The sequence below is a fragment of the Mauremys reevesii genome, linkage group 26, assembly GCF_016161935.1.
Source record: "Mauremys reevesii isolate NIE-2019 linkage group 26, ASM1616193v1, whole genome shotgun sequence".
NCBI classification, from domain to species: domain Eukaryota; kingdom Metazoa; phylum Chordata; order Testudines; family Geoemydidae; genus Mauremys; species Mauremys reevesii.
In genome coordinates, this window is record NC_052648.1 from 1,484,428 (window position 1) to 1,511,681 (window position 27,254).

The 27,254-nt window shown below is 42.6% G+C and overlaps 1 protein-coding gene across 4 annotated transcripts; it reads left to right on the forward strand.

Annotated features, from left to right (window-relative positions):
* Positions 1 to 1,403: 1,403 nt before the first annotated feature.
* PGPEP1 (pyroglutamyl-peptidase I) lies at positions 1,404 to 27,038 on the forward strand. 4 transcript variants are annotated; one of them, XM_039515624.1, is made up of 6 exons: positions 1,404 to 1,422; positions 6,546 to 6,598; positions 14,550 to 14,694; positions 18,669 to 18,785; positions 20,517 to 20,749; positions 22,644 to 27,038. In XM_039515624.1, exons 3-6 carry the CDS (start codon positions 14,689 to 14,691, stop codon positions 22,834 to 22,836), a joined length of 549 nt encoding a protein of 182 aa, XP_039371558.1. In that variant the 5' UTR covers positions 1,404 to 1,422; positions 6,546 to 6,598; positions 14,550 to 14,688; the 3' UTR covers positions 22,837 to 27,038. The 4 variants fall into 4 exon arrangements, with proteins under 4 accessions (XP_039371558.1, XP_039371555.1, XP_039371559.1 ...); XM_039515622.1 differs by lacking the exon at positions 1,404 to 1,422 and adding an exon at positions 3,382 to 3,454; XM_039515621.1 differs by lacking the exons at positions 1,404 to 1,422; positions 14,550 to 14,694 and adding an exon at positions 3,325 to 3,454.
* Positions 27,039 to 27,254: the final 216 nt, after the last annotated feature.

The window sequence follows — 27,254 nt, forward strand, 5'->3', positions numbered from 1 at the left end:
ATGTTGTCCAACTAAAAGTCCCCACTGAGAAACTTCTCCTCTACTGTACACCACCCTAAATATGTATTTGTTTGGCAGGTGGTCTGCAAAACTTGCAAAAATGCAAACTGTTATACAGTGTCCATCTTCAGAATTAACAACAGTATCATGGAAGTCTCTTTCCAGCAAAGAATTATAAAGGTTTATACTATAGCTTAATAAATATCCATGGATAAATGACAAAAATCTGATCAAGAAAACCAGAGTGGGTTTTCCTTTTGCATAATAAAAGCCTGATAAAGCAAGATGCTGAGCTTATGGGAGTCAAGAATGCTCAGTACCTGCAAAATTTATAAAAACCCAAACTTCCTTGTTATTTAAAAAAGATCATGAATCAAAGCCTTGGGGAATAAAACCAAGATTGAAGCAAGCTGACCTGGAGAGAGAAGGGGGGTGAGCAGCTCCATGGTTAGCCAAAGCTGTTTCCCACTGCTCCACCATGAAACTTTCACTGTAGCAACCAAAAAAGATTACATTGGACTTTGGCAAGAACCAGACGTAGCCTGCAAAGCTAGTCAGCATGAAATGCCATTATTACATTAAACCGTATCTCCATTGAGGTTTATTTTATTATACTCATGGCTAGGCTGCTATAACTGGCTGGCATGGTTCACCTGTCCCCGATGCCTGCCCCTTTTGCAGTGAGGGAGACCCTAGCACACGCCTACCTTGAGTGCACCAGGTTGCAGCCCCTTTTCCAGCTCCTCCTGGACTTACTTTTGCGTTTTTGGCTGCACTTCTTGCCCCACCTTCTCATATATGCACACCCCATCCATGGCCCCACAAAGTCACGGGACCTCCTCGTCAACCGCCTCCTAGCAATGGCCAAAGTGGCCATCTAGAACACCAGGGAGAGGATGTTGACTGAGAGGCTGCTCTGTGACTGTGGGACCTATTTCCGATCCTCTCTCCGCTCATGTATCCACGCAGAGTTCCTCTGGACAGCATCCGCTGGCTCCCTTGACATGTTCAGTGGGCACTGTCCAGGGTTCTCTGGGTGTCCCCTTCAGGTTCCCTACTTTTGACCCTTTGACCCTCACACCTGTCCTTTTTTCTTTTGTTGTCCCCTGTATTTGAGTCCCAGGCTCAGTGGATCCTCCCAGTAGGCTAGGGGAGGGTCCTTTAGCCATGAGTGGGCTTCTGCCCACCCACTTCCCAGAACCCAACAGGATGGTTCACCCAAAACACCCCACCTGGTTTCCAGGTGTTGATCCTGCAGCTAAAGGGTTAAGTGGGCTGTACTGACTCACTGAGGCAGGTGGTTCACTTCCCAATAGCATATAAGGGAGGTAAGAGTGACACTTTTTTTTCTTTCAAAGAGAAGGTTTAGTATGTGAGCAAAGCAGTCCTGATGTAAGATCCCCCACCAACAGGCAAGTCTAGGTAAATGTTTGAGGTGAACTTTATTAAATTCTTTGTTAATAAAGGTAACACCCTGAGGGGATGACTTGGCTTTACAGTGTGGACTTTGGAACGTGGCTTAGAGTAGGCTGAGAAAGGCATATCCAGGGCTATCAGTGTGATATGTGGGTGCATTTTACATGGCTTATGATGGTTTATTCCCCTCTCCTAATAAGACTGATCATGTTTCCCTTTAATTGTAAAGAAAGGGACTTAGCATTTAGCCAACTAACTAATTCAGGACTTAAAATTCCCTGGATTGCTTGGACAGAGACAGTTTGTATTTCTTCCTAAAAGTTGTGACCATGGTAATGTCCTTATGGTGACAAAAACTGAACTTGAGCACAAACAGATGGATAAATATTGAAGAATTTACCTCCAAATGCAATCAATGACTAGGTGGTGTCACATCATATAGCACAGCAGTATGGTGACCAGACAGCAAATGTGAAAAATCGGGACACAGGGTGGGGAGTAATAGGAACCTATATAAGAAAAAGACCCCAAAATCAGGACTGTCCCTATAAAATTGGGACATCTAGTCACCCTACACAGCAGTAATAGCAGACCCTATTGTTACTGTAATTCCCAGATTCTAGTACAGGGGTGAGGAAGGGGAAGCTCAGAACAAAGCAAAAATGGGTCTGATGAGAATATCCAACCTTGCTAGTGATCACCCCAACCAACACTCAACTCCATTACATGGGTTGGTTTGGTGTATGTATACAGACCTTTCTGCTGGTTCAGGTTATGTTTCATCCTTTATAGCCAAGACAAATCCTTGGATTCCAGTAACTGGCTGTTTTCAAACTCCCTGGCGTGTATGGAAATCAAATAGCAGCTCAAAGCAGCATTTTTAGTGCCTTCCTTGTTAAATTCTTAGTTATGCAATTGCTAGCGGTAAGATGTTGTTAAACTAAAGGTACTGGAAGAGTGAGGGGAACATGCAGTGAAGTTACCAGTGCACTCTGTACCACAGCTTATCAGCATTCCAGTTAGTAGGAAAAGCAAGAGAGTCCAAATTCATTCACAAGGCCCGTGTGGGATTTCATCACGAGAAGCTCAAAGGTTCAAGTCCATTGGAAGAGCACATCGCAAGGTGTGCCTGGGCCAACGCTGAAATCAGGAGGGGGCTATCTTAACCTGCTAGGGCCATAGGGCTGAGTGTGGAATCAGGCTGTGCAGGGTGTCTCGGCCCTGGGGGCTGGAGAGGGGAGGGGAGGGTGACCAGATGTCCTAGGGAGGGCGGGGGGCTCGGCCCTGGGGGCTGGAGAGGGGAGGGCGGGGCTCGGCCGTGGGGGCTATAGAGAAGGGGGGGCTCGGCCGTAGGGGCGATAGAGAAGAAGGGGGGCTGGGCCCTGGGGGCTACAGAGGGGGCTCGGCCCTGGGGCTATAGAGAAGAGGGGGCTGGGCCCTGGGGCTACAGAGAGGAGGGGCTGGGCCCTGGGGCTGGAGGGGGCCTCGGCCCTGGGGGCTATAGAGAAGGGGGGGCTCGGCCTTCGGGGCTATAGAGAAGAAGGGGGGCTGGGCCCTGGGGGCTACAGAGAGGGGGGGGCTCGGCCCTGGGGGCTACAGAGAAGAAGGGGGGCTGGGCCCTGGGGGCTAGAGAAGAGGGGGGGCTGGGCCCTGGGGGCTACAGAGAGGAGGGGGGCTGGGCATTGGGCAGAACGGGGGGGGTCAGTTCGGGCCCCGGGGGCTCAGCTCGAAGGGCCCTGGGTCCGAGGCAGGGACGCTCCGCTACCGGAGAGCACGCGAGGACACGTGACCTATAGTCCGCCGGCGGCGGGGAGCATAAAGAGCAGCTTCCGGTGTGTAATCCCAGACCTGACGGAAGTGTCCGGCTAGGGCCGTTCTGCCCCTGGGCGGCCCGCTCTATGCCCCTGGGCGGCTGCGAGCGGCGGGCGTGGTCACGTGGGGGGCGGGGCGTGGGGGCGGCTCCCAGTCACTCTCCGGGCGGCCGCGGGCAGGGACGGAGCCGAGATGGAGCTTCCCCGGCGGCCGGTGGTGGTGACGGGTAAGCGGTGGGGCAGGTGCAGTGCTTCTCCCGCCCGGTTCGCGGTGGGGGGAGGTGGGGAGCTCTGGGGGTGAGCCTGGGGGTGGGGGTGGGGGTGAGCCTGGGGTTGGTGGGGCTGAGGGGGTTGGTGGGGGTGGGGTGAGCCTGGGGTTGGTGGGTGTGTGTGGGGGAGCCTGGGGGTTGGTGGGTGTGTGGGGGGGAGAGCCTGTAGGGCTGAGGGGAGGTGGGGGGGGAGCCTGGGGGGCTGAGGGGAGGTGGGGAGCCTGGGGGCTGAGGGGAGCCTGGGGGTTGGTGGAGCTGGGGGGCTGAGGTGAGGTGTGGGGGCTTTGGGAGTGTGGGGGGAGCCTAGGGCACAGTGGGCTCTCCACTGGAGGGTGGGAGGCCGGCTGTGCAGTCCAGTCCTGCCGCTTTCTTATTTGGGGGGTGGCCCTCGCTTTTCCAGCCTGGGCTTCCTGCTCAAGGTCTTGCCGCAGGTTCGGGGAGCAGGGAGAATAATCTTGTGAATTACAAGTAAATTCACCCAAAGCGGCATGGGGAGTCCTGGAAACCTGGTGGGTGTGAAGAGACATTTACACCCAGGCATGCAGTCCCCTGGGGAAATGAAACCAAAAGTGTTACTGAAATAACTGTGCCTAGGAGAGTAAAGTGGAAGTGAGGAAGCAAGCGAAGGAATGAAAGGCCCTTACATAGCAGGAGAGAGCTTGTCAGAGCCTTTCCCTAAGTTACAAAGGGGAGGGTAGCTTGGTTTGTGGGGAAGGCAGCTCTGTGACAAATGGGGAACTCGATGAAACTATTCAGTGCTCCCTGTGCAGCTGAAGTTGAGATTGTTTGCCTTGGGGAGGTGGTAAGGGGTTTTGTTGATGCACTGGAGTGATTTGAATTGGAGTTATGTGTTTCTACAAGGTATCTTTACAGAGATCTAGGAAGGTGGCAGTTCTGGCTTTGTCAGCCGAGTCAGTGTATGCAGCAAAGTGTCAGCATCCACCACTCATCGACTCCTTGATCAAAGGCCTAAAAAGAAAAGTTTTGTTGGTAAAGTTTCCACATCTTGCAGCACTTTCTGCTTTGGTCTTACACATCTGTGGAGTCCCGTTTTGACAGTCAGATGTTAACTTGCCTTAGACCCATGTTTACCACTGGGGTAATCTGTGTACAGCTGTCATGTTCACTTTTTAAACTCTTTTTTTTTTTTAAAGTCTGGGAAATTATATTGCTTCCGCCTCCTTCTGTTGGCGATATGTACTCCGCAGGGGGTGTGTGTGTGTGTGTGTGTGTACTTTTTTATTTTTTTAGAACTGTTTAAAGACAGAATCCCATAAAGATCTTTGCAGCTGGTGGCAGCTGTTTCAGTGCTAATTAGCCTTGGAGGAGGCCTCTTCAGTGTGGATGTCAGAGAAGTCCTGGACATGCTCAGTTGAGTTATCTTCCATAAAGGACATAGGACAAGAGAAGGAATCCCCATACACCTTGTATAGTGGCTCAGAAGAGCAAAGGGCCAGCGTGGCATGTGTGGGCAACAGACACAGAATCAAGAGCGTTAAGCTACACTGCGAGCACCTCTAGAATTGCCACTGAGCAGGGAATTTGGTTTGAGCTGGACTTGTTACAGAACTCAAGAAATGCAACAGTCTGGATTATGAACTGTTTCTGGTCATCTTTGGATAGTAGTTTCTTTGAGTGTCATTGAGTTGACTAATGAAATGATTTGTCAGCACTGTGCTGCTTTTCACTATTTGCTGGTATGCTACTGTGTCGGATAACCTTTATCTTATGGAGGTTAGGCCTGCACGAATAGGACACCTTCATGTCAGTCTTGTGGAAAGCTTAACAAGATTTTAAGAACTGAGGCCATGGCTACACTTGCAGATTTGCAGCACTGCAGCAGGGTGTGAAAAAACACCCCCTCCAGCGCTGCAAGTTGCGGTGCTGCAAAGCGTCAGTGTGACCAGAGCCCCAGCGCTGTACATTAATCCCCATAGGGAGGTGGAGTACGGACAGCGCTGGGAGAGCTCTCTCCCAGCGCTGGCGCTCTGACCACACTCGCGCTTCAAAGCGCTGCCGTGGGAGCGCTCCTGCAGCAGCGCTAAGTGTAGCCATAGCCTGAAATTTCAGTTTGACACTGGTTAGATTATACATGGGTGTTTTGGGTTTTTTGTTGTTTTTTTTTTTAATAGAATTTCTGTTTGAGCTCAGAGAGCTAATTACTAGTATAGCTGTATACAATATAACCTGAAACCTATTCACAGCAAACTGAATACTATCATAATAATGACAACGTTCTTTATACCCCTATGGCATTTCCTTTAGCTGAACAAGACTTCTTGTGTGTTTTCACAAGCACTCTAGGATCACAAATCAATTCTGAAAGTTAATTTAAACTATAGTGGTATAACTTTGTATGCAGCTTGAATTGCCTAACTTTTGTGGTGGTATAAGAGTGAAGAAATGCTTGCTCAGTAAAAACTATTGTGGGTTACTAGTTAACCATAAGTTATTCATTAGAAAATTTAGGCTCCCTGCAAGTATTTTGCATAGAACTATCATAACCTTTGGTGCTTATTTGTGCAGGGACCATCAGCAGTATTCTGTTTAGTTTCCTGTTAAAATATAACAATAATAATGGAAATCTTAATTAAGACTTGCTTAATGGACAGGAGATACACTTAGCAGACCTACTAATTTGCTTATATATATTGTAGAGGGCTTTGTTGTCGGACGGGATGATTTCAACTGGGAACGAAGAACAGAAAGTTTGTAATTTTGTTAGGTTTTTGTTTTGGTTTTTTTCCTCAGACCATGTCAGAAGAGGGAGGGAGTCTTTATTTAGACAACCTATTGAATTGGAATCTTTAATATTTTGTCTATTTTGGATATTATATTATGTAAGTCGCATACTTTTGGATGATGGAAAGGATTTGAGTACTTGGTTGTAAAAGAGCAAGAATTTGGTATTCAAAGAAATCATTGTAGTGTCCATAAGTAGTTTGCCATGGGCACATTTAAAACAGAAAAGCGCAGATCAGTTTGCATCTCTGTGTCCAGTCAAGCCTGCGGTAATGATTTTATCACTAACTCTTTATTTCTATTTCAGGGTTTGGCCCATTTGGAGAACATGCTGTTAACGCCAGCTGGATTGCAGTTCAGGTAACAACACAAATGAAAACACATGTGGCATGTTCAAATAAAGTGCTGTGCTAATGTGTCCCCTTTTTAAAAAAAAAAGTTAGAATTTGCGACTCTGTTATAGAGCCTTGCAGAAATTGTTCCTGAAATGTATCAGTTGAGGCCCGTCCACCCACCCGCATGATCACTCATCAAAAAATAATGTGTTCTGGACAAGTCAGATTTTACAAGGCTGAGTTAATATAGTTAAGCAAAACAAAGAATTCCCAGGATAACTCTATGAACATTGTAGAAGTTTTCCTGTTATCTTCCCCCACAGAGGGGAAAGAGGTAGATTTTTATAATTCCTCAAAAATAACCTGAAATCTTCCTTGGTGGTTGCAGTGTGCAATGGAGTGAGCACAGGTTTTGGTTTAAGAAATGCATGAGTTCTGCCATGAATAATGGCCTTGGGCAAATCACCTAACCTCTCTGTTTTTTTTTCCCATTGTGAATGAGGATAAGATGTAACTTCCCTTTGGAGAAAGGTACAGAATGAGAGTGGTTTTTAAAGCTCTGCTATTTATTGATGAGGCACAAACTGCTCTCAGATCAAGTCATTAGGTAGAACACTTATGCCATTCATGGTCTGCATATCTTCATAAGCATGTGTTCTTACACTCATCTCACTGTGTACTCTTACAATGCTGATATATTCACACTAGATGTCAGCAAGAAATCAAACTCTCGCTAACGGTGAATTAAGTTATTTCTGCATGTTTTGCAGTATCCCATAACAGCGTTAATTTGTGACAGTACTACTGCATTATCCAAATTCTTTGTTATTGGAGACAGTTGACAAGTCAAGTGGAAGTTAGGGATACATCTCAGGGATTCCTTTGCCCAAGGAATTAGACCTGTTTTTCTCACCAAGTCCCCATTCACCTGAGTGTTCTGGGACTAATGTATTCTTCAGAATGCTTTTAAATTAAATCACAAACTAAAATCAATTGTAGCCAACTAATGGAGGGCTGGCCAGATGTCGGATGCTCTGCACTGTTATAAGGAGATCAGACCTTTGGTTCCTTGACTGTTGTGGCTGGATGTACTTCTGAGAGAGGATTCACTCAACTTCAGATTGTAGAAAAGGTAGAAAAACTGCAGTTACTATAATTTGATGTTAGATAGTAGGGCTGACTGGTCCTTGTCCATTTATCGTTGGCATAAAGAATTATCCCTAATAAAGTTAGCTTGTTATGGGGGGCAGAAGCTGAGTAATGGGGATCTGACATGAGAGAGAACAGAATTGGTGGCCACTGTTCTGTGGCTTGTAGTAAAAGTAAATACATAATCTGGGTTAAGGGAAGAGACTCTCCCTCAGTTTAAGGCACTGGTGATTTTGATCAGTTCCATTGTTGATAGGCAGAGTAATCATGTACATTTTTATTAGAGAATCTTTTTAATGTAGATTAAACTTATTCTGAATATTTAAAATTATCCTTTGAGTTTTACACACACACTGCTGAGTTATAGCTGTACATGTGCCGGCTATACTGTAAGCCTGTTCTTTGACAGGATTTTTTAATTACTTGTGGTAGATTGTGACTAAAAATCCTAAAAACTTAAACTTTCAACCAATGTGTAGGGGATTTGCATTTCCCAACCCTATTCCAGTCCTGAGAGGCCCAGACAAAAAAGGAACAGCATGTCTTTGAACACATGCAAGTTAGGCATTGTGCGAGTTTCAGACAGGGGACTTCATGGAGCTGAGTGGACACAAAGACATGTGTCTGAGTTTCTGAATCCCAGACAGTGTGATCTGCATTTTAATAGAAGAAAAATCAATTAAACAATCTTTGTAAATCCTCCCTAGCTTTAGGGCTAAGCTAGTTCTCGTTTATTACATCTTTTATTATCCTGCATCCTGAGGATAAAATTCTGTTTTTCTTCTATCCAATCTTTTTTTTTTTTGGTATGTTTGTGTGTTGAAAACAAATGATTTTTTTCCCCTCAGAATGCAGTGACTTTCTAATATGTTCACTTGGTCTTGAAAGCTAAACTATTGCTTACGTTCGGTAAAATATGGATATCTTGAAACTAGTCACTGCAGCATTTTAATAGTGCTAAGACTTAATTGTTTTGTGCTTTTGTATGCACAAGGAAAGGCTGATCCTATAAATAAGATTATAGGACAGAAATTAGACACTAGACCATATGCATTTGAAGAGTAGTAACTTAGACTCTGAGATTTTTTTTTGTTTGTTTTGTTTTCAAAATGCGTATTTTTTGTTTAATGTCTTGAGACTTCATTTTAAAACCTGCTTTCTGTGTAATACAGGACTGATCATGTATATAGAACACTCTGTACTAAATTGTTTGAATGAACATTTACTTTTTGGATTTTTTTAATTTCTCACTTTGCGTGAGAGGTGAAGGCAAGGTTTCATTCAAGGGCGCTTTAAAAAAACAACTGTCATTGACATCACTTTCCTGTTTACTTAAACATACTGGCTTTCTCCCTGGTATAAAATAGTCTGTTTTCTGTACAGAGATGTGCAGATCAGCTTAGACACAGGTGTGCCCTATGGACTGTGAAGCTAATTGGCTCCTGGATCCATCCCATTGAAGTGTTTCTGGCTGAGCTGGAGGATGAGAAGAAGGGTCAGAGTGCGTTTTGACATTACTAGGGACAATTGCTGTCAGCGTGTCTAGACAGACCTGATAAGGATATTAAAGGCTCACAAAGAGCCCCATTGTTGAGGGGTCAGGGAATGGGTCAAACATGTTTTTTTCTATATTTGTCAGGTATACAAGGCTGTAGATAATAAGTTGTCTGGGGGCCAAAGGACATTTTTTATTATTGAATAGAAGTGTGTGTGCCCTATTTGGTAAAATGTTAGTTGTGAATTTGTAAAATTACATTTAATAGAAATGCAGCTAGAGAGCAGAGAAGTTGGACTTTAAAAGCTTCCAGCTGCAAGTTACGGCCTGGAGCATTCAGTCTAACACGTAGGGTTGAGTGAGAGGTGCAGTATGGCACATCTCATAATTGTTGAGACTCAGCATCTAGTATCTTTCCTTACTCTTAGAGAGAATTCCTAGGTGTGTGTTAGAAGACAGACTTATTTCAGTATTACTTTAATATTATGTAGTTACTTATTTCATTGATGCACCAAGTAAAATACCTACAATTTTGAAAGTAGATTAGTGTAAAGAAGATGTGATGAAACATTACTTAACATCCGTCTGTAGTAACGAATGTCTGCATGCTTCAGACGCTAATCAATACAGCAAACCTTTAATATCAGACTTGCCCTCAAAGCTACAGCAAGTGATTTATCACTGTTCTTGCTCAGACTTTCATGGACCAGCAGGTCTGACTCTTATCTTTTCTGGGTCTGTTAGTAATCTTGTTTGGCAGCCGCAGGGAGGCGCGGTGTCCGTCTGTCCATCCATACAAGCGTAAATGTTCTCCATGTGCCTAGAACTCCAATAAAGGAAGCGACAGCCCTGATGGGGGGGAAACTAGGATGACATTAAATGTTGACAGTCAGGTTACAATATAGGGGAAATACTGCTGTATTATAAAGCAGTCTCTCTATAAACTTCACAGTTAATGTTTACACTAGCTTCCTATTACTGGCCAGATGTTTCAAATGCTTCTCCACCCAGGTTTTCCCAAAGAAACTGATCTTCCTGAAATTTTACATGCTTCATCTCATCCCTGGTTAGAATTTTTCTGGCATGTTTGGTAATGATCAGAAAAGGAGTTGTGAAGTTAAGGAGCTTTGAAAACTTTCCTAAGGTTTTATGGCTCACATCTCTAAAATGACTTGGCCTAAAAAGTCCAAGTCGAGTTTGGAGCGTCATAAGAGCTGTCAGAGTAGCACTTCCCTGCTGGGGGCCCTATATGCTAAAGTGCTCACTCAAAACCCCTTATTAAAGAGTTTGGCTAAGACCCAAACAATATTGCTGTCTTCATTTAAAAGAATCCAGACATTTTAATGTTGGGGTTTCTAAGTGTAGAAATAAACAATTAAGGTATCCAGCCTGCTCCTTGCTGACACATAATCCTTCATTCACTTTACCTGGCCCAGTTTACAGTTTTCTCAAGCACAGCTTTGCCCTTGAAAACTTGCAAGAAATGTTCAATGATTAAGATGAATTACCAGGCATTATTGAAAATAGGATTTTATAATCTCAGTAATTTATCTTTAACTTTGTGTATATTTTTGCAAATTTTAGGGGCAAAGCTGTTTGAGTGGACTGTGTAAATTAATGGTTTGTTTCCAGAGATATTAATGTTTGTTTTTTTTTTACAAAGTGCAGAACTTTTTGAAAGTAATATTGGTTTGAGTATTAGACTCCACTGAAACATGGGTTTAGCCAATCTGTTTGAAAATAATTCCTTGTATAGACACTATTCAGTCTGCAGATAAGGTTAAGCAGGAAGCTACCTGCATTCTGCAAATGGCCATGATTTTAAAAGCAATTAACAATGTTTAGCTTCCCACAAGAGGCACCATCTAAATGGACCTCATTTCAAGAATACTGTGACCACTCACCCCCTTGCCCATTTAAGGAATTTCAAGTCAGGCACACAGAATCGATAGTCACTCGTGAAAGTCTGGGCCAGCAGTCTTATTCAAAGCATGTTTTAGACTTAGCCCCAAATGTGACAGAAGTGTGAGTGCTTAGAAAAACAGCTGTTTTAAAAAGCACACACTTCATAAAATGGAAGAGTTTGCAACTATACTTGGGGAGCAAAATATATAGATATATATTTAAAAGTACCCTAGAGAATAAGGCCTGGAGCCTCCACAAGAGTCTGCCCTCATTGCTCTGATTGCAGTGTCAGGAACTAAAACAGTAAAAGGATTTGGAGAGTGAAACTGCTAAAGATGTTCTTGTATAGTAATCCTTAAATGTGTAACCCGTCTGTTTGAGAGCAGGTTGGTGTTGTAAGAACAACAGCGTGGACTCCTGACAAGTAAAATAATAGCTCTTGGACTGTGAGTGAGTTGAAAGTTATTTTCTTGACATGTAACTCCTACTCTGACACTAATTGGAGTTAGCAGTATAAGATCTTGGCAAGAATACCCATCTGCAGAAAAGCACAGGAATAGATGTTTTTAACTGTGTATCAACTTTTGAAAATCTAAGGACCTAAAAAGTCAGTGATCTTTCCATGCAAAATACAGGATCAGCAATAAAAACAGATGTGGTACAAAGTATCTCGCTACTTGTAATTGTGTTCCAAAAGAAATACTCTGGTCACCTCATTCTTGGCGGGGGATGGGCGTGGGGGAGGAGGAAGAAGGACCTAAGTCTAAAATTCTGGGATGCTGATGACTTGTCTGTCTGTCCTTTTGTTATTTAAAGAGCAATGGGTAACACTATCAAAAGTGCCTAAACCTTTGTCATTAGGGGAAAGATGTGTATTCTTAACTCCAGTTAATAAGATAAAGTCCCAGTACTGACAAGGCAGCTTGTAGACCGGTTTCAGAGTGGTAGTCGTGTTAGTCTGTATCAGCAAAAACAACGAGGAGTCCTTGTGGCACCTTAGAGACTAACACATTTATTTGGGCAGAAGCTTTTGTGGACTAAATAAGCTTATGCCCAAGTAAATTTCTTAGTCTCTAAAGTGCCACAAGGACTCCTCGTTGTTAAGGCAGCTGGTAGTTACCCTTCAACTCACATGGGAACTCATGCAAACTACAAACTATGTTGTCTGCACTAGGATTGTTCCTTGAAGTAGCTAACTTGAGTTATGAGCACTGACTTTTTCCAAATGAAGATGCCACCTAAGTCCTACTGAAAGTCAGTCAGATTCAGGAGACCCTTAACAGCTTCTGAAAGTGCTCCCCAGTGTAATCTGTGGTAAGGCTCCTAAACCAAACATACAGTATAGGTTTGGAGCTCGGCTTTTGAGCTTGCTTACGTAAATCTCTTCCTTTTTTCAGAGGCTTCAAATCTTGTGTGTGTTTCCCTCCCTACAGTTCTCAGGATGTTTGGGGTTTGAGGGCTCTGGAATTGATGGTTTCACTTCTGATGAGCCAGTCCCATTCTGGGCTAAACTGTTAAAGTCTGACATAGCATATGAGCAAGCACCTGACTGAAATCTTGCTGGTAAGACTGGAATGCATCAAAACGGAAGTGACAGCAGAAGAGCAAGAGAGAAAAGAGGCCAAACTAGTGTGTTTGGCAATTGACCATAGAGTAAACTAGATGGATGGAGATACTGCGTTCAGTAGCTGAGCTATGGAACAATTTCCACTATAAAGGACTAGATAAAAGTAATCCTACAACTATGAGAGCTGGAAAACAGGCAAGACCTTATGCTGGGTTTGGAGAGAATTTTCAGTACAAGCTGTATTGAAACAATACTATTCTCTCTTCTTTCATTGAAACATTCATTCTCCCCCTTCCCTAATTAACCTCAAAGAAGCCTCTGGCCAGGGGTCCAGCTGGTACTTGCAGAATTTCCCCCAAAGGTTTAAAAGAAACTAGCCAGAGCACGCTTTTATTTTCTATCCTTATGAATCCCCTTGGAAAACATCTCCTAACTTCGACTTGATAGTGTCTTAAACTGCAATATGTAGGCTGCACATTATGTTACCAAATAAATGCAACTTCTGGGGTGTACGGTGAAACCCTGCACTACCTGCATACTCCACCCTTTACTGAAATATTGGGTGAACTGGAAACAATACAGATTTCAGATATGAGGATTCCTTCCAAACCCCCTCATCTTTTTGATTCACATAATGAATAGTTTCAGAGTAGCAGCCGTGTTAGTCTGTATCCGCAAAAAGTACAGGAGTACTTGTGGCACCTTAAAGACTAACAAATTTATTTTAGCATGAGCTTTTGTGAGCTGCAGCTCACTTCTAGTGAATAGTGTAAGTGTTAATGTTCTGTGCCCACTCCTCATGGCACCAAACTCGGAAAAGCACCTCTGCTAGGGCGTAATTGGTTAATACACAGGAACTGCTGGAGTTCACCCAGATAGAACAGCTTCAGAATAATGTACTGAATCCATGCTGGTGCTGCGACTTCTGCCTTCCTGGCCCTTGCTTTGGATGCCGCTGAACACTCTAGAAAGGGGACAAGAGCTTCAAAAGGAACTTCACAGTTGCCAAGATCAAGAGAACACAACTCATTGATCTGCCTTAATAAAACCAAACCCAACTCCAATGGAAACGTTTAGTAAACACCTGCTCTTTGAGGGAACAGTCCCTCGAGAAGAGACAGGTTCAGTATCCCATGCTCCATTGAGGTATTGGAGAAAACACACCAAAGCAAACTGGGGCCCCTTTACCTGCACTGGCCACATATTTGTTTGAAAGAAGAAACAAGTGGAGAGACGACCTACCGGCCTAGTGTCGAAGAAAAACTCGTTTGTCCCTCCTAAACCAGAGAAGCTGCTCAAGGCCTGTTCAGCCAGGTAATACTAAGACCCTGTAATGCTGCTGGGGTCAGCAAGGCCAGTGGTGACCTGCAGAGTAAGTGCAAATCACAAGGTAATGAGAAGCTTGGGGGCAACGTGAACTTGCACACTCAGCTTCTCCAAGGTTTTCAACTAACGGTTAGAAAAAAGTAACTTGCTAGGCTCTTGTGTACCTGACAAGCCTTCTCTGAGGAACTCTAAATTATCCGTTTCCATCCCTTTCCCCAGATTTCTAATGTCCTGGACGTTTTGCATAGAGCCACTTCTGTGTATCACTTTGGAAATAACTAAGACCAGACTAGAGCCCCAATTCTCTGCTCGTTGTATTGAGACGGTTTTAGTATCAGAGTTCCCAATGTATGTCTTCGGTCAGCACGGATCTCTCACTTAACCAATTGTATACACAGGAAGAAGCAAGCAATGACATGCAAGAGGTGCAGTAGATCCCTACAGCCCTTTGGAGTATTGTTTGATGCAAAGCCAGTGATTGTCAACTCCGTGAATGTCTTATGTTATAAAACTGTATTCTTTGTATTACCATAGCACCTTGGAGCCCTAGTCATGGACCAGGATCCTGTGGTGCTAGGCGCTGTGTAGACACAGGACCCACAGGAGTTTACAATCCGACTCTAAGACAAGAGATGACAGATGGATACAGACACGCTGGGAGTACAAATAACGAATGAGTGTGAGTGTTGCTTATGAGCAGTTGTTGCACTTCACCCTGTAGCTGTCCTGCCTATCTGGGTTTCCAACTTTCATAATACCCCGAGATAAATGATCAAGGCTGTATTTCTAAGCCTCAATATTTAAAATAACCAGAGTCAGTCTTTCTTCCTTTAGTAGCTCACTAAGCATGTGGAGGGGGTAGTTACCCTGTGCACTTACGTACAAGTTTTAATACTGACATCTTAATAATACATGAATAAAGAATTCAATGAAGTGTGCAACTTTGAAGAATCAGTTATTACTAGGATGTTGCAAAAAGTAGCCATAAATTATAGTGCAATATTACTCTCTCCCAAACTACTAAAGCCTCCATGTGCTAAGCTGCTCTTGGGGGGGGTGGGGGGGGCTCATTGGGTTGCTCCCACAGGTTTAGTGTCTTTGTGCTTCAAACCAAGTAGTGTGGTACTCAAAAATAAATAAATATATATATATTTCTCCCTGCCTCTGGGCATTTGGGAAGGTTAGTGTGTCTCTGGTGTCTGAATGTAGTTAGTCTGCTGTCTGGCTTCTGTTTGTCTGATTAAGATTGTCGTAGGACAAAGTTTTGACTACAGCAGAACGTCTATTCCTGCATTTGAATAAATAGATTAAATTCAACTGAATTTAATGTTTTATTTTAGAATATTTATTTCACCTTGCAGATGAGTAAGGATCTCAAATATTACAAAAAAAAAAGAAAAAGTAAGCAGTCACTTTATTTTGCTGCACAGAGCGTATAAATCGGGGGTTCTCAAACTGGGGGTTGGGGCCCCCAGAGAGTTGTGAGGTTATTACAGGGGGGGGGTCACGAGCTCTCAGCCTCCACCCCAAGCCCCGCTTTGCCTCCAGCATTTATAATGGTGTTAAATACAGAAGTGTTTTTAATGTGTAAGGGGGGTCGCACTCAGAGGCTTTCTGTGTGAAAGGGGTCACCAGTACAAAAGTCTGAGAACCCCTGGTATAAATTCTGTAAAATTTTATGACTGCATACATGTTTGTATTCTGCGCTATTCATCTTGGCTAAAATTATAATCCAAATACTCTAAATTCAGAAGATGGGACTCTAGCCAGCTGTCCAATTCAGCAACAATGCTGATTCTATATGGGTTTGTGGATATATAATGTCATTGATTTACAGTAAACCTACAAATCCTACGGAAGTATGGAAAACACCCTTCTGCATGCTCCTAAAACTAATCCCATAGCCAGCAGATGGAACTCCTTTTTTAAAACTCATTTCAGTACGTTGTCTTTTTTTTGAATTACACACTTTGTATGTGGAAAAACCAATTCATTTTTGTAGCGCCCAGATAAGCACAAAGCAACCACTTTTATTTGAACTCCAATACCCCTCCCACACACAACCCAAAATGCACAAGTTTGATATGGTGAGAAGTGAACACCACAACAGTAGTCAGTGAAGTCACATTCTAACTTTGCATTTCAAAAACAGTTAAATAACCACCATGGGTTAGAATGCTTTTGAACATGTTAACTTATGAGTAAAGGGATATTCACTGTAGCTTCTGGGGAACTCCAAGCTCTACCATCCGCTCAGATTCCTGTTTAAAATATGTATACGTCCCACAACACAAACAATGTGTAGCTGTCTTAAGCAAACCTGTGTAAAATTCAGTGCAACAAGTCAAAAGCTGTGCAAATAGTGATGCTTATTCTTTTTATAAACATGTCAAAAGGGATACATTTACAATGCATTAAATGATAAAATAAATGGGCATAATACTCACTTATCCTAATCTTTTATTTAATCTATCAAACCAAAATCTATTGAAACAGCAGGGCCCTCTGAAACAATACCTGTTAAAGCAATAGGGTTATTAAAGTGTTAGTGCAATCAGGATATTGGTTTTTATGGGTTCTCTATTGTCCCAAACAATGTTGGGACAAACATGACAAGATCCCTTCAGGCCACTCAGTATCCAGATGATGATCAGAGGAGGATGGCTTTGTCTTTAAAACTCTGCTAGTTGTCCAGTGAATTGGATTCTACTTAGCATGCTAAGTGAATTGCCCAAGGTTGCGTATCGCTGCATGAGTTTCTCAGTCTCTAAAATGGGGACCTTACTTCCCTTCCACATGTCACAGGTGGGTTTGTGAGACTGAATTAATAGTTGGTAAAGTGCTGGGACCCTTGAGTGAAAGATGCTGTAGAAGTACAAGCAAAACATTAATTAAAGTGGTCCCCATGGCTCAGGTCTGGATACATATAGAGCAGTCAGATATACCAAGAGGATGGGCATACACCTTGTCTGTTTGCCTTGGAGCACCACTAATTGCTGTCATACCCACTGGTTGAATGGGGGGGGGCATATGTAGCCCTTCATGCTTATGGGAGGGGGATGGTGGAAATTTAATGCATACCAACACTTGTATGTGTACTGATTGGTTAGGCGCCCGTGGGATGTGTGTTACAGCTCTCGCTTAGTGGGCTGGGGGAAAGATACATACCTGAAATCCTAAAGTAAATGATAATTGTTTCCTTCAAGTGTTGAATGTCAGCATGTGGCTCCATGTGTCTTATGCTCCAAGATTTTATTTTTAAATGCTCCTAAAGGGTATATTCTCTGTTGTTGCATAAGGATTTATGCCGTCTAATCCTACTACACAAAGTGACCAGTTTCCCATTTGTGTTATATAATATTTAATTTAATCATCTGGGAAACTAGTTCCTGTTGCATTTAGCCGCAATGCTCTAAGTTTTCTGTTTGTCTTGCTCTGATGGCTCGGGACACTGCTTCCCAGTGCAGCAGGCTATATTTCCTAGCTAGCTATCTTCTCTTTAACGGAACAGTCTCTACTTCAACACAGCATCATTTTAGCTAGTGTTAAGCATGCCACAGAACTGCCACTTTCACTTTTGTGTAGGAAAAAATGTGATGTTATATATTTGTTCAGCTGAAATACATTTAGTGTCCAAATATTTAAAATAGAGGGGACTCTTTTAGTCATTATTTTTAAAAGAGGAAGTGACTTATTGCAGTATTTGAATCAGAAATTAAAAGTCGCTGTTGCAAAATTAAGTACAGATATGCTGGATGGTACAGTATAGGTAAAGCCATCAAATGAAACTCCTTTTCCATTTTAGAGTTTAGGGCTGTATTTCTGATCCTGCCAAAGTAAAAGTAATAACCCATAAATATATTGAGTGATCTGTGCTGATGCTGCTTCAATTTTCCATATGAGGAGTTTTGTAATTCCCTATAAAGATTAACAAAAAGGTAATCTGCCTGCTGCTACTTTTAGCTAGAGATGAGAGTTGCTGACCTTTTTACATGCAGGCAGGCATGAAAGAATATGCAAGTTTTCTTCCTATCTAGGGTGACCAGAAAGACTTATTCTGTGAATAGAATTATCTGTGGTGCTTTCCATGTATAACACAAACAACTTGAAAGAAGCAAGATGTCATTACAAATTCTTGAAAATAATATAGCTAAGAAAAATGGCACAGACATGAAATTATTTTTTTGATGCGAGGCACTCTGCAACCTTTCCAGGTTTAAGGAATTTAACTTTCTGCATAGGTCAGAATCTGCATGATGAAAGGTCCTATCCATGGATTTTTGATATGGTTTATGTAAAGAATCTTTTTCTCACTGTCCCTTGAGCCCAGTTATGATTGCTTTCCCCCTGCCCAGCTAACTGCTATGGAGAGAGCCTCTCCCCAGGGCAGGTGCAAGGCTTGCTCGGGAATGCTGCGTCACTTCTACAAATAGCCAGCAGAGGAGGAATAGAAATGTCATTTCTTTTGTCTCACTATAACTTGGTAGGAGAACCACCATGAGGTCTCCAATCCCTATCTATCCAGAGGCAAGGAAGCCAGGCTCAGTTCTCTCCTGCAGGATAGCATAAAGCACGCTCGAAGGCTGGCCCAGCAATAGACTTTCCAGCATAAGTGTCTGATATCTTGATATTTCCTTTTTTTCCTGTTCTTAGGAGCTGGAGAAGCTGGGCTTGGGAGATGGTGTGGATCTGTATGTATATGAAATCCCAGTTGAATACCAAACAGTACAAAGACTAATTCCCGCATTGTGGAAAAAACACAGTCCACAAGTGAGTAAAATGCAAAGCAAGATGGAACAGATGATAGTAAACTGACGGATCCTTACAACCATGGGCTGATGTTCCTAATGCAAAGTCAAACTTCTGATGTATGATTAAAATGTTGATGATATGACAGATCTTTCCTTTTGACAGAAACTTGTGAATTTGGACAATTATGCAACTTAAAATAACTAGAGTCCTGGTTAGTAGTGTCAGTTCCCGAATCCCTGCACCATTGATGTCTACATGGCCTCCTCGAGGGTGGCCTGCTTTGGTCTCAAGCCGTCACTGTTCTCAGGGCGGAATCCTGCAATCTGCTCCTGGGCTGCAGATCCTTGCAATTCATTAATCACCTCCACAGATCTGACTTCAGCTCATCGCTTGCAGTTCCATTCTCTCAAGGGCAATGACAAAGCTATCCAGTGATTAGCCAGCTTTCATAAAGCCAAGTACTGTTTGTTCAGAACGAAATCATTTTGGAGAAAACACATCTGAAAAACAAACCGGTTATATGCATGCCTGCCCTACCAGGTGATCACCCATCTTTCACATGGAAGGCCTAGTAAATTCTAAAATACTGCCGGTCCTCCCACAGGACTTGATTCTGTTGGACATACCTTCATGCCCGTCAGTTCACAAGTAGTGTCTGTGGCCCTTTGCCCAGGCCAGAGCTGACATCCTGCACAGCTCCAAGTCCTTTCTCTGTTAGGCCCTTGAACCAACTCAAAGCAGTCGGAGTGCTATTTCCCAGGAGACGAAATGCCACAAGTGTTACCACCTGCTCTGTTTCAGCATTGGGAATTTTCATTAATTACACCCCAGTACTTTGTTGCTTTAGGAAACTTCCTATATCTTACCCGTTTAGCCAGGAATGCCATCACTAGGCAGCCCATAAAGATACCTAGAACATTTATAAAGTCAATACAGAGGCCTTTGGATAGTCCATCGTTTCCAAAGCATCGCTTTTGTTTGAAGAATTCTACACCTCAAAATAGAGCCCTACCCATCAGATGCGCTTGCTGGGCTGGCATTGAAAAGGGCTGGCTAAGGCTAGGCACCTCGGGACTAATCTGTGCCATCTTGGCTCTTCCAGGAGCAAGCTTCTCCTGAGCATATTCTGCCATTCATGCCAGCCTTCCTCTTGCCTGGCATGAAATAAAACTCTCACTAGGAGCTAGACAGACACAAGTGGAATTGTTTCACATTGGACCCAAGCCTTCGTTGGCTTATGAACTACGGTAGAACCTCAGAGTTACAAACACCTCGTGAACAGAGGTTGTCATAACTCCGAACACAACATTATGGTTCTTTCAAAAGTTTACATCTGAACATTGACTTAATACCACTTTTTCTTCTGCACAGTAAAGTTTCAAATGCTGCTTTTAACCATTTTAATTTAAATGAAGCAAGCACAGAAACAGTTTCCTTTCTTTGTCAAATCTTTTTTTTAAATGTTCTGGGGTTTTTGGTTTTTGTCTTTAGTAGTTAACATTTAGCCCAGTACTGTATTTGGGGGCCTGATTACATACTTCCGGTTTCAAACGAAGTGTGTGGTTGACTGGTCAGTTCGCAACTCTGGTATTTGCAACTCTGAGGTTCTACTGGAACTCTCTAGGTTTTAATGTGGCCCCATCAGCATAGCATTAGAATGACCCCGGGGTTACTGTCTTCCCTCTCTCCTCTTCCCTTCCACCACCCTAATTTTAGCTAGCTCTAATTTTTGTTTTTTTTTCTTTGCAGTTGGTGGTTCATGTGGGTGTATCAGGTATGGCCACAACCGTAACCTTGGAAAAATGTGGGCATAACGTAGGATACAAAGGCTTGGACAACTGCCGTTTCTGTCCAGGCTCTCAGTGTTGTGTAGAAGGTGGCCCAGAATGCATCGATTCGATTATTGACATGGATGCAGTTTGCAGGAGAGTCTCAACACTGGGACTTGATGTCACGGTTACTATATCCAAGGATGCTGGCAGGTATGGGATCATAGTGATCAGTGGTGTACGTTCCATTTGTGCTAAACTAATGGGGATGACAGAGTTCCTGGGCCTCTCACTTTTAATGGGGTCAGCGCTTCCATCCCTTCACACAGGGAGTGGGGGTGGGGAAAGAACTCCTAATTTGTCTTTTAAAATGAATTTAATTTTATCTGGGACCATAAAGAGAAAATGTCATACTCCTAGGCCTGTGGTTATTGCATGGTGTCACTAGAAGATAGAGATTGTAACTGTATTTCCATTTCTGAATGTGTCTGCATTTTAAGTTTTAACCTTAACTGTGAATTTCCTAGGTATATAATTGAAACATCACTGTTTTTAATTTGGGGTAAAATACTGATATGTGCTCTCAACCGTAACTCCATTTGAACAGTTTTTATCTGAAGCATCGGAACTGGACTCGTTTTCTATTGTTGTGTTAAACATTCTTGTTAGTTTCTTTTTCATTATCTGGAGATCTTGCAACAGTTGTTGCTACCACTAGGTTTATGCCAGAAAATTATCCACCATTCACAGACCACACACAGCCCCTGGGCTGGAACTGAGACGCATTAAAATGTTGTAGTAGCCAGACAAGTTGCATGCAGCCACAGGCTCTTATCACCGCTGTTTTTTATGTCTGTGGGATGTATTGGGGCACTTACCTTGTGTTTCCTGGAAGGCCACTTAGATAATGATCACAGTGTTCTTATTGTGGGAGTAGAGTTTCTGAAAAGGGGTTAAACCAAAAAATACAATCTGGCTGCAGCAGAAACAGCTATCATGTGGTTTTGCTTTACTGTTAAACATTGTCATGACTTTTTTTTCCCAGAATAGCAAAAATAACTCCTTCATTTTAACAAAATATATTCAGAGAACTTCTGAAATACTTGTTTGAAATGACTTTCTGAAATATCTGCAGCTGTATCTTTATCTGCATTTTGATATTTTCCACTTCAGCTTTCCTTACAGAAGGCAAAGCTATAAATTCAATGTTTGCATGCTTTCTCTCCCCCTCTCTTCCCCCCCCCCCCCTCTTTAAAAGTGTTCCAAAGGTAGGGATGGTCTGGACTCCGGAGTGTAGGGCCCTAGCCTGGAATTTGTGAGATCTGTGTTCAGTACCCTCTTCTGCCACAGGCTTCCCACGTGACCTTAGGCTGTCTGTACCACGGTTCCCCATCTGAACGATGGGGATAACAGCCCTGCCGCCCAGGAGTGTCGACAAGATAAATACACTAGACTGAAGCGCTTGCGGGCACTATTGTCTTCCTTAATTAGAAATGTGCTAATTTTTCTCATGTCTATCAGTTGTCTAAAGTAGAACTCTGAGACCATAGAAATGCTTAGGAACAGATTGTCTGCAGAGCAGAGGAATGCTTTAACCCTTTCTATGAAATTATTACTTGGATCTAAAGTGTAACATTGAAGGTTAGCAATCAACTATGCCTCTTGGGCCTGCCTTATTTCCATGTGTGTCTGTCTCAGTTGATACCATTGTAATCCACTCTGCACAACTGTAAGTAACTACGCATGGTGTAGGACAGCGGAGAGTTGGGTCTTGTGACCTCCCACTATCCTAATAAAGAATATTAAGGAGACGGGCTTTAGGTAAAGCAGCTACAAAAATGATGTTTTTCCTGTCTGGGGAGAAGTTGTTTGGTGCTTTAGAACAGCTGGCATGAGAATGATCTGAGAAGCTCTGAAACCTGTTTGGCTGCTGCAGAGACAATAACTGAGACCAATACAGGATTAATTTAACCATTCTTCTGTAACAGCTTTCCAGTTCTAATTAGCAGAAGCCATTGGTGCTGGGCTTCCCACATTCCATTTTATTCGTATCAGTTTGCTCACAGTACTTGTTGCTTTTCACTAAATAAACTTTTTTTAATTACAGATATCTCTGTGATTTCACTTACTATACTTCCTTATACCAGAGCCATGGCAGGTCTGCGTTTGTTCATGTGCCTCCACTGGGAAAACCATATACTGCAGAGCAGCTGGGCCGGGCACTACAGGCTATCATAGAAGAAATGCTTGATGGTTTGGAGCATTCTGAAGGCAAAATCAATTGTCGCCATGAACACTGAAGCTGAGCAAAACTCCTACCACTGTTGCACTTCCAAAATACTCCCCGCTACGAAGTACTGGGGAAGCAGCCTGTCTGAAATGCACAGAAAAAGAATCAGAGACTTCAGAATGAAAGTTAATTCCACTTCCAGCAATTCTGTGACATTCTTCTTCTCTTCCTGTGAATTTCATCTGAAACAAGAAAGGATTTCAAGTCTTTCTTTTAAACCACCTGCAACTACTTATTTCCTGAAGTGGCTGAAAAATGTGTGCTGTGTTTTCTACAGAGGATATCTGTAAATCAAGTGACAGCTATTGAGCAGTCTAATACAGTGCAGATGGAAAGGTTTACACCTGGAATCAGAGTTTGTGTGCAGGGAATCGAGAATACCATCTTCTGATTAAAGTCCTTAGTTTAAAAGATTTGCTGATTTAAAAAAAAAAAAAGGTTTTAATGTAAAATTATAGCTATAAGCAGTTGGCATAGAAGACTGAGCTTATTTGGGCTTTAAACAGTTCTTGTTTGGGATGGGGAGTCATTTATAATTGTTTTAGAGGGGCACTGAATCTTTTTTTGCCAGTCCTAAAATACCAGTGCATTAGTGTGGACTCCTGTTAAGACTTTAATAGTGCTGCAAACAGAAGGGGTACATGGTTTTGATTTCTCATGTTGGGGAGTACTTGAGGTACAAAGAGGAGATGGCTTTTTGTATGTGGGAGACACCCAACCTGCACCAAATATTTCTGAAAAATGATTTTTATTGTGCTCTTAATACCACCTTCCTTGCTCAGATTAACCATATACCTCCTTTACGAAACACATTGTTTCATGTGTGTATAAAATAAAACTTACAGCGGTTCGAAAAGCTTTGCTAGTGACCACTGTTTCCACAGGGGTCTCTTTTCCCAGAACCTCAATGCTAGAGCTTACCCTGCCCCTGTACCTTAAAAACAACTCGGCACTCTTCTTTTTTTTTTTTTATTGTAAATGTTTGTTCTGTTTAGGGATTGAAGGAAGAGTAACATCTAAGGACTTGTCCGCACAGTGCGACAAAGCGCTCTAACGGCTTGTGCTCCAGCTGTCCCTTGAAGACCCTGCTGGTACGCTCTAACAGGTTCCTAGTGCGCGTTGATAGAATCCTGCTTCAACACTGAACTCCTGCACAGCACGTTACCGTGCTTTACAAGTCACACCCTCTAGAGTGCTTTAGTGTGCCATGTAGACAAGCCCTAAATTAAATATTCAGTTACACCATCTTGGTTTATTATAGACCTAACTATGCCAAAATGTGAATGAAAGGCAACCCCGCCCCACAGCTAGCAGGCACTCAGTCCGACCCAATGCCACCCTCGCTGCAGACCCAGAGTTGCAATGATCTTGTTTGCTCTGTGCTTGTGCTTCTCCTAAGGCACTCCTGGGGCACCAGGAAGGAATGACCAGAAGGTACCACGGCTTCCATTATTATCTGTGGGGCGCCACTGGGTTAGGTGCTGTGTACACGCACGCACACACGTTCCTGCTGCAAAGAGACTCTCCTGCAGCTTTGATTTCCAGTCCTGTGTCTCGGTTCCCAGCAAAGGTAACAGAGAGCTCCTCTAGTGGCCTACAGCCAGGAGAAAAGGAGTCTGATTCTGCACTACCTTGCCTTTCTGGCCATTACCTACACCAGTGCAAACCAATTCTGATCCATCTACACTAGGAAAATCAGGACCCAGGGTTCTCTGCTGGGGTCATTCACCCCAGTGGTAGCAAACATGCACTTTTCTGACTGGTCCATTCTAGTCTCAAAACCAATTGTAGGGGGCATGACGCATCGGGGGCAAGTACACGCCCCCATTCTAGCTGCAGCCTCCTCTTGGGCAGCAGAACTTTCCGCACGAGCGGTGTTGTGGGCCTGGTCCCATTCTAGAAGTTTTTAAGAAAACGCTTCTCACCATGTGTAAACTGAGACTTGTATTTTAAAATTTCACTCAAAGGGGGCATTTCTGGGTGGCCTCCACGTGCCCTCTGTTTGGTGAGATGATCTCATTTGTAACATTGAGGCTAGGTCTGCTTGCTCTGCAGACTTTCCAAATGCAGCACTTGGAAAGATAGGTGTAGTGTTCTAGCCAAGATTCAAAAAGGTCTTTGAACTAGTAGTATGTGACCTTGACTCTAAATTGTGTTGTAAGTGAAAGGTATGTAATGCCACAACAAAAGTAACAGTTAAATTGGTACTAGCTAGCATGTCTTTTTAGGGAGCCATTTAAATAAGAACTTATGTGACTAGTTCTAATACTTTTACTAAAATAGATATTAAACTACATTTTGAAACCTGTTAGAAATATCTATAACTGTTTGTTTTAAGTTCTCTAATTATGAATGATTCTACTATAGTATCTCTCAATGAGAGCTGCCACTTTATTGCTACTGCCCACCAGGAAGTTCAGTGACAAAGAAAATACCACTTAACATTTGAATGCATGAGAGAGTTTGGAGTCTTGCGCAGTTTTGTTAAGGCAACTCTTTTGCTTGGGAAGCTAGTGCACAGAGATGTTCAGATATACTTTTGGGTTACTTAAGATTGGTTTTCTGTGGAAATATCGCCATGTTTTCTTCACAGCTTTTCTGATTGATAGAACTTGCTTTAAAAGTCAATGTACAGTCTCTCCTGTGCATTCAATGCAGAGTATCGCTTCTTTGTCAGGCTTTCAGCAGGCAGGTCAGATCACAATTTCCTGTTTAGTAATTTATTATATTTAATATTTTGTTTAAATATTGGTGATTTTACTCATTTTTGCGAATAGTGGAGGTAATGATCTTGTGGCTTTCCCTTTAATTGGTAAGCAGGTTCTGATCATCAAAGTGCATCTTAACTGCTGAACCTCTTCAAAAAGAGAAATATATGTTCCATTAAATACAGCAGCTGACTTTTACATAATTTCTGAAACCATTTAATTTCTACTTTAAAAAGATTCCTGGCTATGAACAAAATGGAAGCAGAGCTCCACAGCTGAGTGAGATAGAATGACCATAGAGTCGAAACTCCCATCAGGTGGTCTCATAAAGGGCTGCAGATCAACAACCACATATTCCTTGTAGTGTATGTCCTCAAAGTCACAGGTGAGGCTGCCCCTAAACAGAGACACTAAAGCTCAGCTTGTCTGCAGAACTTTTATTGGTTCATCTTGTGTGGGCCATCTGTCTGCTGAACATGCCTCCTGATTCAGTAAGGGAAGTCTAGCAGCTCTGATCCTCTAGATCGTAGGCCAGTTTTACATCTCATTTTGGTCAATGTTTCCAGTTCTAAATTGGACACTGTCAACATCTTCCTGTTGAATGTTCAATTGTAACTTTGAGTGCAGATAGTCCTTAAGGAGTTTACAGATGGTCAGCCTCAGAGCCCCCTACTAGTGTTGATACTGCACCATGCTCAGTGGAATCCACTCGAGTTTAAGAATGGATTATATTGTATAGAACTGGAGGAGGAGGAGTGTACAGTTCTGTGAGCAGAGAAGGTAGGAGGGAAGCCTCTTCTAGATTCAGGATTAGTCTGCTCAGTCAGTGGAGTCTCCCCAGCCAGGCACCCTTTCAGAAGTGCATTTTGGGTTCCTTTCCGCAATCCTCCTTTGAGGGGAAAACTTCACTGATTTCTGAGAGTGGGAGCGTGGGATGTGAGCGCTGAATGTCAGTGTCAAAGTTCTTATTTCTACTAATACACTTCACTTTGTTGTGAGCAGTGTTTTTTTTAATTGTTTGCATTTCCTCAGTCTGCTTTTGTAAAGCTTCATGGGATTGGTTTTATTTGCTAGAAAATATAATTTATTTTATCTTTTGTTTTGAGAATAAGTAGTTGGAGATCACCTCTTTAAAGAGCTGGTGTCTTGTTTCATTAGTGAACTTTTGTATAGTGATTTTTTTTTAATTGTGACATTAAACTAATTTTATTTAAATCTGACCTAAATTAAATACTTTTGTTGGTTTTTTTGCTGATTTTTTTTTAATTTAAATTCATTAACTCGTGTGTTCTCTAATATAGACCTATTTTGTTTGGAATTACACCATAAAAATGGTCAAACTTTAGTTACTGTCTTGTGTAATATTTGCTGCCTGCTTCATCCTCAGTTCATTAATAAATAGAACTTTGCCTGGGAGACCCATTGCCAGCTACAGAATTTTTCAAACTAGCAAGTAAATGTGGAAACCCAAAAACTGAGTTAGTTAAAATTCTGATACCTATAACTAGTACACCTTGTAAAGTATGTGAAATTCTAGTAACAGTCATTGCAGCACTGTCTGTATTAGGTGACCAGACAGCAAATGTGAAAAATCGGGTGGGGCGTTAATAGGAGCCTATTTAAGAAAAAGACCCAAAAATCAGGACTGTCCCTATAAAATCAGGACATCTGGTCACCCTAGTCTGTATTAACACTTTGCTGAGAAACTGGGTAAGAGAGC

Excerpts from the sequence above, each read along its gene's own strand:
- PGPEP1 (XM_039515621.1), top strand. The coding sequence starts at position 3,421 with ATGGAGCTTCCCCGGCGGCCGGTGGTGGTGACGG. Across the intron at positions 3,455-6,545 it reads GCGGCCGGTGGTGGTGACGG|GGTTTGGCCCATTTGGAGAA; the intron begins GTAAGCGGTGGG and ends TTTCTATTTCAG. Across the intron at positions 18,786-20,516 it reads GGAAAAAACACAGTCCACAA|TTGGTGGTTCATGTGGGTGT; the intron begins GTGAGTAAAATG and ends TTTTCTTTGCAG.